Source organism: Tachypleus tridentatus, chromosome 8 (assembly GCF_004210375.1).
Source record: "Tachypleus tridentatus isolate NWPU-2018 chromosome 8, ASM421037v1, whole genome shotgun sequence".
Lineage (NCBI taxonomy): Eukaryota > Metazoa > Arthropoda > Merostomata > Xiphosura > Limulidae > Tachypleus > Tachypleus tridentatus.
The window spans coordinates 74750268-74768272 of NC_134832.1; the positions used below are offsets into that span (position 1 = coordinate 74750268).

General features: G+C 33.8%; 1 protein-coding gene across 5 annotated transcripts in view; it reads left to right on the forward strand.

Moving 5' to 3' along the window:
• LOC143222691 (caskin-2-like) overlaps positions 1–18005 on the forward strand; it is a 222330-nt gene that overhangs the window by 94114 nt on the left and 110211 nt on the right. For 3 of the 5 annotated variants that reach the window (XM_076449533.1, XM_076449535.1, XM_076449534.1), the window contains 5 exons: positions 2481–2578; positions 4097–4242; positions 4494–4589; positions 5448–5578; positions 7038–7146. In XM_076449533.1, coding sequence (XP_076305648.1) covers positions 2481–2578; positions 4097–4242; positions 4494–4589; positions 5448–5578; positions 7038–7146 — 580 coding nt within the window. Of the gene's footprint in view, positions 1–2480; positions 2579–3206; positions 3256–4096; positions 4243–4493; positions 4590–5447; positions 5579–7037; positions 7147–18005 lie in introns of those variants that run through there. The other 2 variants (XM_076449536.1, XM_076449537.1) reach the window with 2 other exon arrangements.

Sequence of the window (18005 nt, forward strand, 5' to 3'; positions counted from 1 at the left end):
TAGGGACATTAGCTCAGATATCTCTGACCATTCCTAGTCCAAAACATGGGCCTAATATGGCTGAAGACTTTTACTTGTGTGTCTACCCTTTGTGAAGTATGCTTGTTCCTCCTGTTTATTTAGAACAGTACAAACTGTATGTATTAGAATACATTTTTGCATTTTAGACTCCATCCCTAGTTTTTATTTTTACACCCAATCCTTCTTTTACACGCACAGAGAGAAAGGTAGCAAAATCGACAACATGCTGATGGATTTGATAAACCGGAGATACTGTGCTTTTACCCTACGAAGCAAAGTAAAAGGAAATAAAATTTTTGTGCGTAACAAAGAACAACACTGAAAGTGATGAGCGAATTTCTTTGTACATAATGAGCAAACGTAAAATGTGTTTAGTAAAACATTGCTAAACTTGGAAAACTTCTGAAGTACTACTTTAAAAATCAAATATAAACTTGGATGTAGGTGAAGGTTTAAAGACTTTTATTGATATTGTATTTGATGACACGATATACTTTAGCTAGATTTTACTATATAAAGTGTATCTAGGGATATAGCATGACTTGGTGGTTAGGACGCTCTATTTTAAATCTCCTGATCGGGGATTTGAGTCTCCGTCACCGTTTAGGGTTACATTCGGACCAAGCCAACCAAATGTTAAAATTCTTGGCTAATACAAAATATCCAAGTGATCGATCATCAAACTGTCATGGGACTAAGTTCGAATGCAGAAGATAATAAAAGTGGGTAAGTGCCAGCGACGGAAAGAACTACTGGTTACTTAATTATTGAAGAGTAAAGTTAAATGTAAAACAATAGGTTAGATAACTGAGGAAAGATCACGGATTATGGAAGCACATGAAATAACGAATATTAATGTAACTCTCATGCTTTCACAATTTCAAATAGTGTATGGCGTGCATCATATAGTAACGAATGTAAATATGACAGGTTTTAAATAAACATTAGAAAAAACATGTATTAAAAATTCAGATATTTTTAAAAATTTTATTTTTATTAAAGACTTGTCTGTTAATTTACGGAATCAGAGCCTGACTTGTACTCTGACTAGTCTAAATGATTTTCATGATAAGATTAAAAATACTTTTTCACCTGAAAGTCTTAAATTTGTACATACATGAACTCTAAAATCTTCTAAATGAAAATGAAAAGTTTTTGAGTAAAACTTGTACTTTATCTGTTATTTGTTTCTCTACATAGTTATGAATGTTTGTATTCGTAAGATGATTTAGTCAATACACATGTTTTTCAAATGAATGTGTCAATAAATAGACGTTCAACTGCTTAAGAAATATAATATGCTGGTTATACTTTGATTTCTATATTAAACATGAATCAAACACAGCAAAAGTAACTTCGTAGTAAAGTTTTTTTTTGTTTGGGAATTTCGCACAAAGCTACTCGAGGGCTATCTGTGCTAGCCGTCCCTAATTTAGTAGTGTAAGACTAGAGGGAAGGCAGCTAGTCATCACCACCCACCGCCAACTCTTGGCTACTCTTTTACCAACGAATAGTGGGATTGACCGTCACGTTATACACCCCCACGGCTGGGAGGGCGAGCATGTTTAGCGCGACGCGGGCGCTCGTAGTAAAAGAACAAATAAGGTTAAAAATTGACAGTGATAATTCTACTCAGCTTGTGGTTTCAATACAACAGAGATATACTACAGTCAAACGTAGACACTGTAATATATTAACAAGTAAATTAAATGAAATTCCCTGAAAGATTTGACACTTGTGGTTTGAAACACAAAACATGTAGTGTCTATCCATCGTTTGGAGCTTCATCTAGCGAAAAGTCAGGAACAATAATTGATGATCACGTCGTCTTTGTTTATTTTGCTCGTTTCAACTTTGTTAATTGTGTGCTGTGACTGAGGGTATTCAGCTATAGCCATCGTGTCTGGAGCCAGTAACAAACACAAAATGGCCGGTCAAACTGTTATGTGACGAAAAATGACCTTGCAAAGGAACTAATAGAAAAGTCCTTTGAAAAGAAAAGTGTTTTATTGAAAAATGAACAAATAGCAGTTGTTGGCAGTAAAGTTGACGGACTTAACAGCAGTTTAAAGAAAATGATAGATGAACACAGAGTAAATAAAGTTGTTAAACTGGAGGGTTGGCTCCTTTAAGAAAAAAAAAACACTTTAAGTTTTCTGATAGGAACACATTTTTGATGTGGGCTATTTCCAGGTTTTTTTGTATTTGTAGGAGCGAATTTTGAAGCCTGAAAAAAAAGACAAACTGTTTGTAATTTCGTTATCGAATTATTTTATAATCGCTTTTGAGATCTTTGAAACAAACAGGAGAAAAATACACCCTGAAACATTGTTTACCTGATACAAGCGATCTTAGATATTAGTACAACTAAAGTCTTATGACATTTCTTTCCACATTTGGCATTGAAATACTTTTTGTTTTTCACTTCTCACAAAATGTTGCATAATTTATTATTCCAGAATGTCAGGCCTCCACCACGCGGCGTTAATGTGTCAAGTGCCAATCATGCAGATTCTCATAGATAATGGAGCCCATGTAGATATAACAGACAAAAAAGGTAAAATATGTATTTTACTGTTATTTGGTTAACACAGACACATACATGCAAAACAATTAGAAATGTTTGAGTTTCAAGAAGAAAAGATACATACACGTTATCGACAGAACACCCAAACAATTTTTAATTCTGATTTTGTAATATTAAAACACTTTTTTTCAAGTTATTTTAAGTTAAAGAATGCTAATAAAATACTCTTGACATGCGTAAGTTACAACATGATGTGTAGAATGCTATGTGTTTATTTAACGAATTTCGCAAAAATTACAAAAAGACTACTTATGTGAACTTATTAGCTCACAGCGTAATATAGTATAGGCGATACCAATAGGGTAGTCCCCTGCAGGTAGAGCGGCAAGTCTATGGATTTACGGCGCTAAAATCGGGGGTATGATTCTCCTCGGTGGACTCAGCAGATAGCGTAATGTGGTTTTGCTATGAGAAAACACACAACAAGAGGCTAACGACAGAACCCCGGCTCCACAGCCCTGCACGCTAAACGTTGAGCCACACTCGATAAAACATGTAAAAGAAAGGTGTAAACATGACAGGGTAACTTTACATGTGTGAGGTGTGTAAAGCAGTTTAAAAAAAAAGTGTTTGCATGTTTATATGGTTTGAAATGTGTGTTGTAGGGTGACTTATGGCAAGTTGCTGGAACACAGTTGTATACTCAGGTCGGTACAGATTGACATTTATGTAGTACAACTGGAATACAGTGTGTATATAGGTTGGTGTAGTTTGATATTTTTGTAGCAATGTTTGCCGCATTACAAGCAGCTGCAATGAAATGTATACGCACATCAGTACAGTTTAATAATTTTATAGCAAAGTGTGACTTGTGGCAAGCAGCTAAAATTAAATGTGTACAGTATGATAAATCATCGCTCATTTACTTGTATAAAGCATCCCAACTTCACGCGTGTAAGGTAAAATAATTTGATATGTGCAAGGTGAAATAACTACGGATGTTAAAGTGAGTATGGATTGACATATGGTTATTCAACTTATGCTTAAGACATCACAGTAATTAATACTAAATCTTTGTGAGAAACCAAAGAAGAGTCTTACAAGTCGAACAAATTATATCTGCCATATATGAAATAAATGAATTGTAATTATTATCAGGTTAGGCCCTTTACAAATTATAATTATATAAAGGGTTAATAAAACGGCTCGTTATTGGATGTAAACTCTAGCATGAAGCTATTTATATGCCGTTTTCACTGTGGTTTAGTATTGTGTATGGTGGAACAGTTTGGTTGTTTTGTATAAATCACAAAGCTACACAATGGGCTATCTGTGCTCTGCCCACCACGGGTATCGAAACCCGTTTTTTAGCGTTGTAAGTCCCCAGACATACCGCTGACGGGGACGGAACAGTTGGGAATAAGAGTTTTCGTATAGGCTGACATGAAGTTAAATATTTATTGGAATTTACCTCTTTTGATATCTGAAATTTAATATGTAAAACATTCTACTTTATTCGTTATTATAATTACAATTATTTTTTAACAGGAATGCGGCCTCTTCATTATGCGGTGTGGCAGGGGAAACTGGAACCAGTAAATTTACTTCTACAGTCTAACGCTTTTGTTAATAAACCAGCCAATCACGGTGAAACACCTCTTCATTTAGCTTGTCAATATGGTCACTTGCATGTGGTAATTTAAACTTTGGGTCATTTATTTGATTTTTAAAATCATATGATTTCAAAAAACTCTAATAACAGACAAGAAATATATACAATTTTTAAATTTGTCGTGGCTTCTAATTTGTTCGTGTTAAGTTTTCATCACTAATATATCATGGGTTTTCTGTTGCTGTGGCCGTTTAAACTTTAATATACTCAGCCGTAGTAAATGCACGATAGCACAATCACCATTTTTTTTTTTTTCTGGAATCCTTGTTTCAGGTCTGCGCACTGCTACGTCACGGTGCTAACCAAACTCAACGAAATCATGAACATAAAACCTCTTTAGATTTGGCCTGTGAATATGGGAGATATAAGGTCAGTAAAACATATTTTTTGTTCCTTTAGACTATTTCAACAAATGCTGTTTTAACATAGCTTTCCTTCTCAGTAGTGTTGTATATATGTTTTTTTCAAGTGGCTACAGAAGATTCAAGTTACAGCTGGATAGCTGATCAGATTATTATTTTAGAAAGGTTTATACAAACAAGGATGTTTGTTTATGTGTTTAGTTGAGACCTATATTCAGGACCTTCGTTTTACACAAGGCTTTGGCTAAGAAAAGTTATTTCGATGGGCTTGACGCTGTGGCATAATTTGTGTAGGTGACAATGATAGAAATTTCTGGTAGGTATTGGTTATTGCTGATCTTCCTTGCTGCCAGCACAGTGAGCTATATTAATAAGAGAACAATCAACTGAACTGTCATTTGATTGTTTCTTTCGTTGCTAGTGGTGCCATTTTCTCCCACCCCTGTCCAAATGTCATAAATCCTTTTGACGTGTTTGTGCACCAGTGTTGGTAAGTGTTTTGTTTTTGTTTTTTTCTGGGCTGGGCTGTGAACAGGTGTCACACTTCTTTAACTGAAACGAGTCTGTGCGAAACTATTATTATATGGTTTACTGACAGGTTAGTGTTTAAGATCATATGACTGATCGTCATGTGTCATATTTTCCTAACAACGATCTAATGGGTGATTGATGTTATTTTATAACAGTGATTTTATTCTCTTCTTGTTAATGTCGCTTTAAATTTATAAGTTACTATTATCCTTTAATTTTTTATAGTGAAAAAAACTTTAACTGTTGCAGTATTATGGTTGTATGGAGTATTTTATCATTGTTTCATATCTTGCTTACAAGCTTAATAGGCCAATTTTCATGGTGATTCTTTCAGGTAGTGGAAGTTCTTCTAAATGTTAACCATTGTCACTCCTTATTGGCTGAGAACCCGCAAGATATACTGGATAATAATCGAACCACGTGCCTTCATCTAGCTGCCAGAAATGGCCATCGTGATGTTATTAGGTAATCTTTATTTATATTTGAAAATTCACGTTGAAAACTAACTTCCAAGAGTAATTGATTTTTATCCTTATTTGTGATCTGTAGAAGTTAGCTAACGATTACCTAGCATGTGATTAAACACGAGTGAGCGGTACACTAACAGCGATACTAATGATAAACCAGCTCATAAATCAATGCCACAGTGGGCGTTACAAAAACCGGACTAACTAATTATATCTATTCAATTGACTGGTTTCCTCATCAGATGGCAAGTAGCCAAAACAACGTCAAAAATAGAAGTTGTCTTTGTGTTGGAAATACTGATATTAACAGTAATAATAATAATGTAAATCTTGACGTTTACAAAACAGTTGTGATTGGATGCTCATGACGTAAGAATATACGGGCATACACCAATACTGATTAATCAAAATTAATCAAGGAGTAATGAATTTTATTATTAAAAAACCAAAATTTCTGCACTCCAAGTTGAACGCTGCGATCGTTTTAAATAATCACAGCCTATCGATAGTTAGTAACGTTCATGTACATCTTGTTAACATTAACTTTTACTGTACCTGGCCAGTCTTTAGATAATTATATTTTCTAATCAATATATAATTTTACTTGTCTGAAGAAAACAACGGGCCAAAAAAAAAGAATAGGAGAAACAAAAGTTAACAGTTGAAATCTTGAAATACCTATTCTAAAATAACTTTTTCAATGCACCTATGTAGCATGTGAACATGAGATGTCAGTAATAACACAGAAAGTATGAATATTTTATCTGTCATCAACAAGTATGAATATTTTAATACTTAGTTGTTTTTTGGTCGTTTCACAAGATTAAAATATATATACAAAATATAAATCTCGATATTTCACATCTAAAAATCATAAAAATAGTGACAATATTGCTTGTCAGATGGCGCAAAAATCACAACTAATTTCGAGTAAATGATTTTTGTTTGTTTTTACCGGGAAGCTGCACAAGTGTTACCTAAGGGGTAGATCGAACCTCGGAATTTATCTTTGTAAATCTAAACTTGCGAACAACCTACGATAGCTGGTACTGTACGGGAGACACAACGAAGTAAAATTGGTACTCTACAGATTATAGCGAAATATATGTTCCGAAGATTGGTGCAAAAAAGATATGAAGCCATCGAAAGCTAGTGTGGGGCGCTAATTCACTGGTGACAATAATTTTTATCATCCTTTTGTTTTCAAAAACCGCAAGGTCGCACACTTTTAAACATCGAACAATGTAGTGTAAAAGTACTGGTACTACTGTTCCATATTTACAAGACGTTTTCCAACCTGAAACCGGCTGAATCATTTCACAATGAGAGGAATTTCCGGCAATTAATAATAAGATTTTTAATATGAATCTTTTTTTTTTAAATTTTGTAGCATTTTGTTTAGCGCTAATGTTGTAGAATGAAAGATATAACTTAGTTTCAATTTGTCCATTACATAGATTGCTACTTCGAGCAGGAATTGACATCAATAGGTCCACGTTACGAGGAACAGCTTTACATGAAGCAGTTTGTCATAGCAGGCTGGATATTGTGAGACTGTTGATAGAGGTGAGTTTTATATACACGTAATTTATTCTTACAAGTTGTGGAAAGTGAGACCACTGATAGAGGGAAATGTACAAGCATATGACTTCTTATGTTGGAATAAGATAAATAACACGAGGAAAATTAACTTACAATAGAAGTCATAACTTTTCACTTAAATATGTAACTTCTGTATTAAGGTCACAATTGGCGCTTATAAGTATGTTAGGATTGGAAAGGAAAGTGAACTTTATCTGTAGAGATATTTAAGCCAGTTGAGTTTTCACTGCAATAATTCAACATCTGAGTACTAAATACTGATTTCATCTTGTTCGTTCCGAACAAAATGGTTCGAATCGAAAACATTTTAGAAGTACTTACGATTATGTACTTCACTTTTTACTTATTGTGTTTTTAAAGTGAAAGAGTTGAAGGTATGAAAAATAACGTAAAAGGACGGTGTAGTTTTAGAAGACATCTTTATTGAACTTTGGTTTATTGCAAGCCACGTTTAATTTTTTCGTTCCCAAATTTTGTCTGCCGACGAAAACAATAGTTGCATCTTATTTCAGTAAGTAGCTGATCGTTGCTAGTTATGCACTTTCTATCTTACTTGGTCCGTTCTCATTTCTGTTCTTCCTTCTTTTTATCAGTGCACTAGAACTTTCATTCTATTTCACGACTTTTCCAGTAGACCTTGTTTCCTTATGGCTAAATTTTTAAAAGTTTCACCAAACAACAAAATGTACTTCTTGTTTAAGTTTGAACATTTCTGTAGATAAACCACGATTCAATCTGGGGCTCACGTGAAACAAAATTCCGAAATTTGATGATCGTATACATTTTAGGTGGTGAATATTACCATCGTTTGTTTGTTTATAATTAAGCACAAAGCTACTCAATGGACTATCTGTGCTCTGCCCACCACGAGTATCGAAACCCGGATTTTCGTGGTGTGAGTCTGCAGACATGCCGCTGTGCCACTGAGGGGAGAATATTATTAATTCGATTTTTTTAAACAGGGTATTATCACCTTAATTATTTGTATTCAGAGGGTGAACAAATGTTCAGGTTTCGTCATTTGATCTCTGAGATTTTTAATGTTGTTCTTGAGTTTTCGTTCATACAGAGCAGATTTAAACTTTAATATCTAGCTGTGGAGTTAACGATGATTACTAAGTTTCGAAGACAAAACAGTAAGACGTGGTGAACAGAACCACTCCAGGCACACACTCCATTTGAATTATTGTAATTACACGATCGAGACGCACATCATGTAACATACAGAATTACAGATTAAAAAGCTGAGCTTCAGTTCTAAGAACTGAACTTGTGCTTGTAAACCCGCCGGATGAAATACAATGTTATACTGAACTCTGTTTTATATTTCTTATTACATTTCAATCAAATCAATTTCTCAGATTACCTAATCGTATGCAGTATTCTCAGCCTTGGGGCTTTTGAAAAGTTGAATGCACTGTTAGTGGACGAAGAATAAACGAGAAAAGCATGTTTCGCGTGCTGCCACGTCGTTGTTCGGCGATTCCTTGTTATGACGTGTTTCAGTGAAAGACTAAACAACGTCAGTTATTTGTTTGTTTTTCGATGGTTGAAATGTTATGCTACTTATAATAAATACTTCAGTTAAAATTATTGCGAAATGTTCATTTTAACAGAAGTTAATTCTTAGTTTGTGATAAGGAAATATCGTGGATACTACAGTACTATAAAAACACTCTGTAGATAATTTTGCAAGATTTAACCAGTTTGTAAGACATATTTGTTTCTTATGTTTTGTGTTTTCGTCTAAAATTTGTGTCTGAATGTATAACGGACTTTCTCAGATATTAAAATAAAATAACCTGGCTTATACTTGAATGAAAATTATAGTTTAACAGAATCTTAACAAGGAACCTAAGCCTGTGACCTCTGTAAAGGAAACCAAAACCGGGTATAGAAGTGGCAAAAAGTAAAAGATGCCAATTAAGTCCGAGAGTAGTTTATCAGGTAGCAGAGTAATACTTATTCAGGGTTTACTGTGAAGTTTTCAACCGGCGGAAGTGACAAGTATCTTGGACTTTCTGGTTCTATATGTATCACCATGTTACGATTATTGCCAACGGTTCCTTAGAATTACACATTGATTTCATGTAATATGGTTTAATTTTATTTACCCTGTTAGATGTGTTATTTAGAAACAATTTTATACAAACAATCAGACATCATATATTGATTCCTACCATGCATCATTACTTAATCCTTTTGCAGGAGAATCAGTTTTGTGTTACTACTTTCAAAATATTACGCTGTAGATCAAATGTATGTTTATATCACATCCGACTGGTACTAAACCTTGAAATTCGTCTTACTAAAGAAAGTATTTAGAACAAAACTTTTTTATATGCTCTAATTCTAGACGTAGTTTGTGTAAATCTTTTTTAGTGTTAACATTGCCATTGTTTGTGACTATTTTAATACTAAAACTTCCACTTTTTGTAACCTCTACTTTAAAATTAAATTTCAGTTAATCCTTGATGCTGACGTAGGCTTATCGAAATATATTTTTAAGAAACGTTTTCTTCCCTACTTAATCAAGTTATCTCCAAAACTTTATTAAATTTTTCTATATATTCTTCTGTCATTGATATAATGGCAAACCTTGTTACACGTGCTTCTGAAACACATATTTAGTGATAAACCTTGTAATGCGTTCTCATGAATCATCCATTTAATGGCAAGCCTTGTTATACGTTATAATGTGTCATCCGTTTAGTAGTAAACCTTGTGGCACTTTCTTCTCAAACATGCATTTAGTGATAAACCTTGCTTTTGTTACATGTTTTTCTGAAGCATCCATTAAGTAACAAACGATGTCACTCATTCTTATTAGTTATCAATTTAGGGCAAACTTTGTTAAACGTTTTTATTAAACACCCATTTAATGACGAACATTGCTACACGTTTTTCTGAATCATCCGTTTAATGGCAAGCCTTGTTATACGTTTCACTGGATAATCCATATAGCGACAAACCTTTTTACACGTTCTTGTAGATACTCCATCTAATGGCAAACATTACTACACGTTCTGCTGTTGAAACCAGTGGTATTAAACGTTGTTCTAAGTCTTGCTATACATCCCAATGAAGTTCGGAGTTTGTGGCACGTCCTGGTATAAGGTTCAGTTGCTATTATTATTAGTTTTTTACAGACTTTGTTGTAGGAGTTAGTTAGTGTGAGACGTTGTGTCCAATCTGCTGATTATATGATATTCGTGTTTACGCTATTTTTTGTCTTTGTATATATTATGTTGTGAAAATAACAGTCCTGAAACGATCAAGTTTCTCTTATTTTATAAAGTCTCGCAAACAGTTGTGGTGATAAGGCTGTTATGATATTGCAAGAGACCGAATTTCTCTTGGTTAGTTGTGCGTAAGCCTGTAGAACTGAAAATCCTATATTTTCTGAAAATCGGATTATTGCATTCCAGATGTTTGTGTGGTTTGGAAGGAGAATAAGTTTTCTGGTCTCTGTTGTTGTCACCAAGAAAATGCGTGTTTTAGGTTTCCTTTGGTTATTATAGCCTAAAAAGATAAATCAAGTTAAAAGTTTCTGTTGACCATAAGTCATCTGCTTCTTCTTTTAGTAATATGCAATCTGGAATAATTTGTTGCTCGGGTTTGTTTGTTTTTCAGAATGTTCTCGCAAATGTACATAAATGGTTATCTGAGTATAGTCGTTTCTAATTTTTGATTAATTGAGGTTATATATAGTATTCAGCAGCACTCACTGCCAACTCTTGTCTAGTAAAGAACTGGAGTTTTTATTGTGGCGTTTGGTTGAAACTCTGAGAAGCTTAGGTTTTCAATGAACCATGTTATTGTTGGATAGAATGATATTCCTGACGCGACGTCATAATACGTGAACTATGTGTATTAGAAAGCTAACGTCAGTTAATTACTAAGTGTATTGTTAGCATATAGAAGGCTTTAGAATGTTTTTCTTTGTCTTTCTTTTTTTTTTATTACTTATTTTCTATGGCGTGAATTGTATAAATAATAAAGACGCTACCACGAATCACAGTGGTATAAAGTGAAACAAACTATCAGAAGCGATCACAATGGTTTGCAGCCTATTTTCTTTTTTTTACCCTGCTCCCCTTTCCCATAAAAACTTGGCTTTATCTTGTTTCATCGCGGATATGAAAGCTATTTTGAAAATTCCATTGCACTTCATACTATGCTATTTAACTTTGACTTTATTACACCAGTATCTAATATATTATCTTCCAGTAAGTTTTTCTGATCTATAAAATAATATAACAAATTTTCATAAGCATAAACACACACAGACACACAGAGCCAAAAAATATCCCTGCTCGTCCGTTGTACCACAGTCACATTTTGTTTGTTTCGACAGCAAGATAGTAAAACTAGAGGGATTTGTTGGTTGCTCCAGCAAAGACACAGTTATCACTTCCAGCCTGTTCTGGTTTTCTTCCTTATCATCACGAATATATCTCTATTGTGGCTTGAAGAATGATGGAACTGTAATATAACTAGATAAGTACACGTCTGGTTCCTAGCTTATTACATCTTTTTCTTATTACAGCATTGCTTGTAATCGTGGAAATTGACTTATTGAATATTGGACGTTTGAATAAATTTTATAAAAAATGACATTCACAATAATTGAATGTCTTAATCTCTCGGGAGTCAGCCATCAACTGTACAACACAACTTACTGAGTGCAAATCAGAACCTGATCTTTGTGCTAGTTTTAGATACTAGTGGCATTTTGTTTTACTATTTATGGCATTTCAACATAATGATCTTACATTTTATTTCAATACCAGTGAAAGAAGGTCAATAAATGTTTTTTATTTTTTACCTTTAGTTCACCCGTTAAGAATTTGACCAAATCTTCCTATGTCATGAATATAATATCTCTCCTCTATGGTATTTAACTTATTTCAATGTTGTTTGTAAAAGATAAGTCTTATCTGTTTATAATATTTCAAAACAGTAAGCTGCTTCACAATCACTTACTTGAGTGATAAATTTATTTCGAAACTTTGTTTTGAAAGACAGGCATTATTACTTCCGTCACCGAAAGTGGACGGTGATTTTCGCCCTTGTGTGTGTGTGTCAACAGAATTTCTCGTGAACTGATGAAAGGATTTGGACGAAGATTGATATACAATTAAATTACGACCTAGGTTAGAAGTGGTTAGTTTTTAGAAGGTCAAGGTTGCAGAAAATTTGCGAAAAAAATCCTATTGTTAACACGGATGCCGATTTTTCATACTATTTTTGTTCTATTACTCAGTATTTTCTATTACTATCGTATTTTGATGAAACTTGGTGGACATATGTAGAATATTACTCCTCATTGCCTTGCCAAAAATAATCCATGCCCATTGGTCACGACGTACCTATTGATTCGTTATCGTATTTTTTTAAGAGGTGAATATAATCAACAATGCGTGGCTGAGGTACGCGATCAGTAGTACTAAGTTCACTTATAGTTTATGCGTGAAGCTTTACTGCTACACATACAGTAAGAATTTCTTGATACAATAAGAATGTTGGAAGTAACGCTTAATTCACGTTGAGCACTTACGTTTGGATTTCATTACATCTTTCTTTGATGTATAACGTTTACTACGAAGCTCATCATTTTTTTTTATCTTTTTCTATCTCTGCAGTTTAACTGTATTTCAGAAACGGTTCTTCCGGATACACAATATCAGTAGGCCATTGATTGGTAGGTGTTCTGCGCGCGTGCTAAACTTATCCAATGAAATGACTGTATGAATCTAGAACTAACAAACAACGGCTCAGAAGACGCTACTGTGTCGTCTGTCGACCACATGTTCCCAGTGTTGTATACCGTGTGGTCTGTACAGTTGGTGTATTGCTGATGCCCATCTCTGTTGTACACTTTGTTGTTTGAGAAGGACAGAGTAGAACCGTTTCTACCTCCTTTGAAGGAGATCATAAAAGACGAATGGTCACTTCAGCTATTTGAACCAGCGTAACCAGTTTTTCTTCCAGAGAGATAAACGTTTTTAATACAGGTATGAGTCGACTTTGTGTCATTCTTGCCTGTACTTGTGCCCACATTTAGAGTCTGCTAAGCTCGTAAAATTGTCTGACAACCTTTCATCATCTTTGTCTTTACTTGTGTTAAGTAAACGTCACTCGTAGTTTGTGTGCTTGAGAAAAACCCAGAAATTGTTAGCTGGACGGTATAGGTTTAGGCTCGCTATTGTCTACACGCAAAGAAATAACAAAACAAGAAAGAGACGTTTCATAATTAAATACTTTACTAGCATAGGCGGGAAAACCTATGTGTGGGTTGTAAGAGTGATGTTCACTACCATCCCAGCTCATGCTCATTCTGATAACTGTTATGTCGAGACCAATTTACTCTTTTATTGGTGGCGGATATTACGTTTTACTATGAGGCAAGAGGGTTTTGTTACTGGAAAGAAGGAAGGTATGGGGCTGAGAGGGCTCTCGAAGTGTCCTTGTATTTAAGTAATTACTCGTAATTTCCTGACAGTTAAACGTTGTATACCGAATTGAACACAACAGTAATTTTTAAACAATAATCTATACTCACTTTAAATGTATGCCCCATTAATTAATGCTCAAATATGTGCAGCTGTATATTAATTCTGTATAAACATGAATATTTGAACTACAGTACCTTGTGCGCCGGTGTTATCACTGTTATCTTGTGTTCTACGTTTTATCGTATCTTCGAACAATTTGTTTTACTATTGAAAGTGTTAACTGCTTTGTCAATGAATATCAGTAGAATAAACAAGTGACTGGTCAGTTCTCTCACGTCTGGTAGGTTTTTATAAAGTTAATGAAAGTAATATTTTTTATAGTTTAAATAAAAAATAATTTATTTTAAATAAACATTATTAGTCGCGTCCAAGTTCACACATCGCTTGTTTGTTCCTATAATAAACGTCACTAATTTTAAATCATTATCTGCAGTTCACTGAATAAGAACGTGATTGGTAATTTCTGTCTCGTACACTAGTAAACCGTTATGACATCGTTGTTTATATAGGCTAAAAAGCACAGTTTGCATCTGTGACAAATGAAAGTTGCTTATAACTTATACAGGGGCATGTAGAGTGACTGGGAAACGGTTACAGTTGGTTTGTTTTGAATTTCGTGCAAAGCTACACGAGGGCTATGTGCGCTAGCCTCCTCGAATTTACCAGTGAAAGACTAGAGAAAAGGCAGCTAGTCATCACCACCCGCCGCCAACTCTTGGGCTACTCTTTTACCAACGAATGGCAGGACTGACCATCACATTGGATCACGGCTGAAATGGCGAACATATTTGGCGGGATTGGTATTAGAACACGTGAACTGTGAGTCAAGTGATCTAATCACGTGGTCCAAACGATTGCAGAGTGTTTGGCTGAATGAATGACAATACTGAAAAGTGGTTTAATTGATCAATTAGTGGCAGTGTAGAATATTGCTAATTTATGTGTATTTGGTAACCGAAATATATTACACAAGCTTGATTTTAATAATATGAAATGAAAATACTGTAAATCGATACATAATATTTTGATGTATGCTTTTAATAGCTGTAGCCATTTCTATATATGACTCGATGCGAGTTTTGGAATTAGGTTGTAAATGTAAGATATATAGTATGTAATTTTGTTAAATTAAACTTTTTTTTTTCCAGATATGTACTTGTTCTTTACGGAGTATCGATTTTGTTTTAACGTTTTGTTTTTAAATAAAAATCTCGCTACATCTTTTTTTTTCTAATACCCTAAATATTTTTCTTATGTAGAATGTTTCATTTTAAATTACATATAGCAAAAACTGTATATGTAGCTCATGAGACAATGTATACATTCAGCAGCAACGTTGTAACCCATGAGAGAAGATATATGCATCTAACAGCAACGTTATAGCTCATGAGACAATGCATTCATGTAACAGCAACGTTGTAGTTCGTTGCAGTATGTACCAGCAAAGTGTATTTAACATAATTTTCCCTATCACTTATAGCTTTTAGATAACCTCGCGTAACTATTCTGTTTGAAAACAAAATAAGTATGTACACATTGTATATTATAAACAAAACGTGGTACTTAACATTAGGTATGGGAGGTTGCTGAAATGTAAAAATAAATTACGATAACATTTACACATGTGGCTTTTATGTTCTACAAGTTGAGCATTTTTTTCATAGATGTGACTGCTTTTTGGAAAATTTGTAAATATAAACTTTGAAAACTTCTTTTGAAACACTTGTCTCTTTTTTGATTTGAAAATATATTTTAATCCAACAATATATCGGCAATACCTAATACTAATTGAAAATTCCAAGTACTCACAGTGCTCTAACAGGTCAGTTTATATACCACCAGTGTAAACACTTCACGATCTAAATTTTATGATACCAATAGTGTTTAATACAAGTACTTGTATATTTTCGTACGCTTATTCACACCACCAGTTTAAATATTTCAAGTTGTAGTTGCGCTCATATTGTTTTAACATGTCTGTTTACCAACAGTTAGTAGGCACCGCGTTCAGTCTGTTTTTATACCACTAGTGTGTTGTCGTAGCGTTCTTTGTTCACATGCCACCTCTGTAGTCAGTTTTCTCCAGGGTGTTTTCTTCTATAACACTAGTGAGTAGACACAGCAATCTACGGTTTTTTATGTGCCTCCTATGCTTTCTGTTATTCATAACACTGTGATATAAACATTTGTTTACAATGACCATTGCGAGCATTTCAGTGTTATAAAATACTCCAAGTGTACTCATAACACTAAGATATTTTACCAACGTATTTCAAGTGTACTGGTAACACTATAACGTGATGTATACCACCAATGTGCAGGTTTTTAAGAGATCGAACAAAAATGAAAATTAAGCAATGAAAACAATCGGAACACGACACATTTTTTAGGTATCCTGGCGTTTTCTTTATCATCTTATAATAAAAGTTTAGATTTAAATTGACTTCTATCACTTTTCGGAATTGATTTCATGTAACGCTACTTCAGGTTAAACTGTTGTAAAATACTTTAATCGAACACTATTTCAAATGGTAAATTTAGTTCATGAGCTCTGGTTTTTAATGTTCGTTTCTTCACTGGTTGATCAACTGAGACTGAACACAAAATCATACGCATCACGCCAGAGCAAGAGCCTTAAAAACCCTAGCACAGTGGTTCCCAACCTTTTATATGCCCCGCACCCCTAAAAATTTTAATATGTTCTCGCACCCCTCACAGTAATTATTTATTTAAGAAAATATGTGAAGGTGGCCAAAACAATTGTTATCTCGCACCCCCTAGAACGCTATACAAGATATCCTGCACCCCCCCTTCTCTGTAACGCCTAATCATTCTTTTGTATTCACAATCATGTAATAATTTTTCCCTTAATTTCCCGGCATTTCCTTTGTGTACCAATAATCTAACACCAATAAATAAAACTAGAATTTTTAAAATGAATTAAATCAAATAATTATCACAGGTACCATTACAAAGAAAATTATATTGTGTACCTTCTCAAAAGAAAAAGAATAACACATTCACACGTATTATTTTATAGCATTATCGGGGGCATTTCGAAGAACTAACAAAGCATTAACAAATATTTTATAGTAAATTCACGATGCCAGTAATCTTATGATAAAAATAGAACTCCATGTATTCTTTACTTTCAATATTTCAAATCTCTTATTTTAAGAATCGCCTAACCTCTACAAAATATGATGTACTATTAGGAAAAGTCATTGTAACATATTAATGTATGTGTCCTATAGCTAGCCCCAGATATTTTAATTTGCAAAGAATTTGTATAATGATAATTTGTTGATTGTAGTGTTCATAATGTAGCTGCAAGTACAGTTTATTTTTACGCGATAGGTTTAGGAGAAATGCTTTCACCAACTATATTTTTTTTCATTTTTAATTTACCTTTACGTCAAATAAGACTGAGAAGAAATGTTAGTATAATGGATGGATACGAACGGTATAATATATTCCGATCATATCGTCTGATTATTATTATACAAACGCTTTCGTGTAAGACTAAATTAGCAGCTGAAGTGTGATAAAACCACAGTTTAGCATAGATGTAGGAGAAATTTGACCTTCGCGAATACGTTTCAACTAAAACTCCGCTGTAACTGCACTAGTTTTCCCAATATTTCTTGGATTTCTGCGAAATTTAAAACTTGCGTCCATACTAATTTCAAGGAAAATGCTGGGTAAAGAACACTCATTATCCATATTGAATACTTTAAAGGTGTATGTTTTATAATGCTTCTTTTTTAACACTAAGTGGGTAAAAACAGGACTCAAAAGACAATTCTAAGTTCAATACGTAAACTTCATCTAAATGTTAGAGGGCATCGTCAGGGGAAGGAGGGGGTTGTTGAAACATAACGAACTTTCTTTTGAATTTTAACTGCATTTTTGATGTGCAAAATCTACGAAGGGTGACTTTGTAATTTTATATTTATAGCTCTTTAGTTTTATACCTTATTTCATAAACATCACGTGAACCTTGTCATGGACCATTTACTCAACTGTTACTGACTCCCGGCTTAAATAGTCCTACATGTGTTGTTGATTTCACAAACGTCCTCCCCTTCGAAAGAAATGCTGACGATGAACATGTAACAAGAAGGTGTACTCAATAGAAAGTCAATAGTTCCCTCTTTTAATAAATATAATGACATAAGTTAAGATAAAAAAGAGTTGATTCTTCATTTTCATTAATAATATTTTTACATAAGTTGTTCCATGTTTAGTTGTTGTTTTTTTCTTCTTCTCCAATATTTTAATTTCACTGCCGACAGGGAATTATTT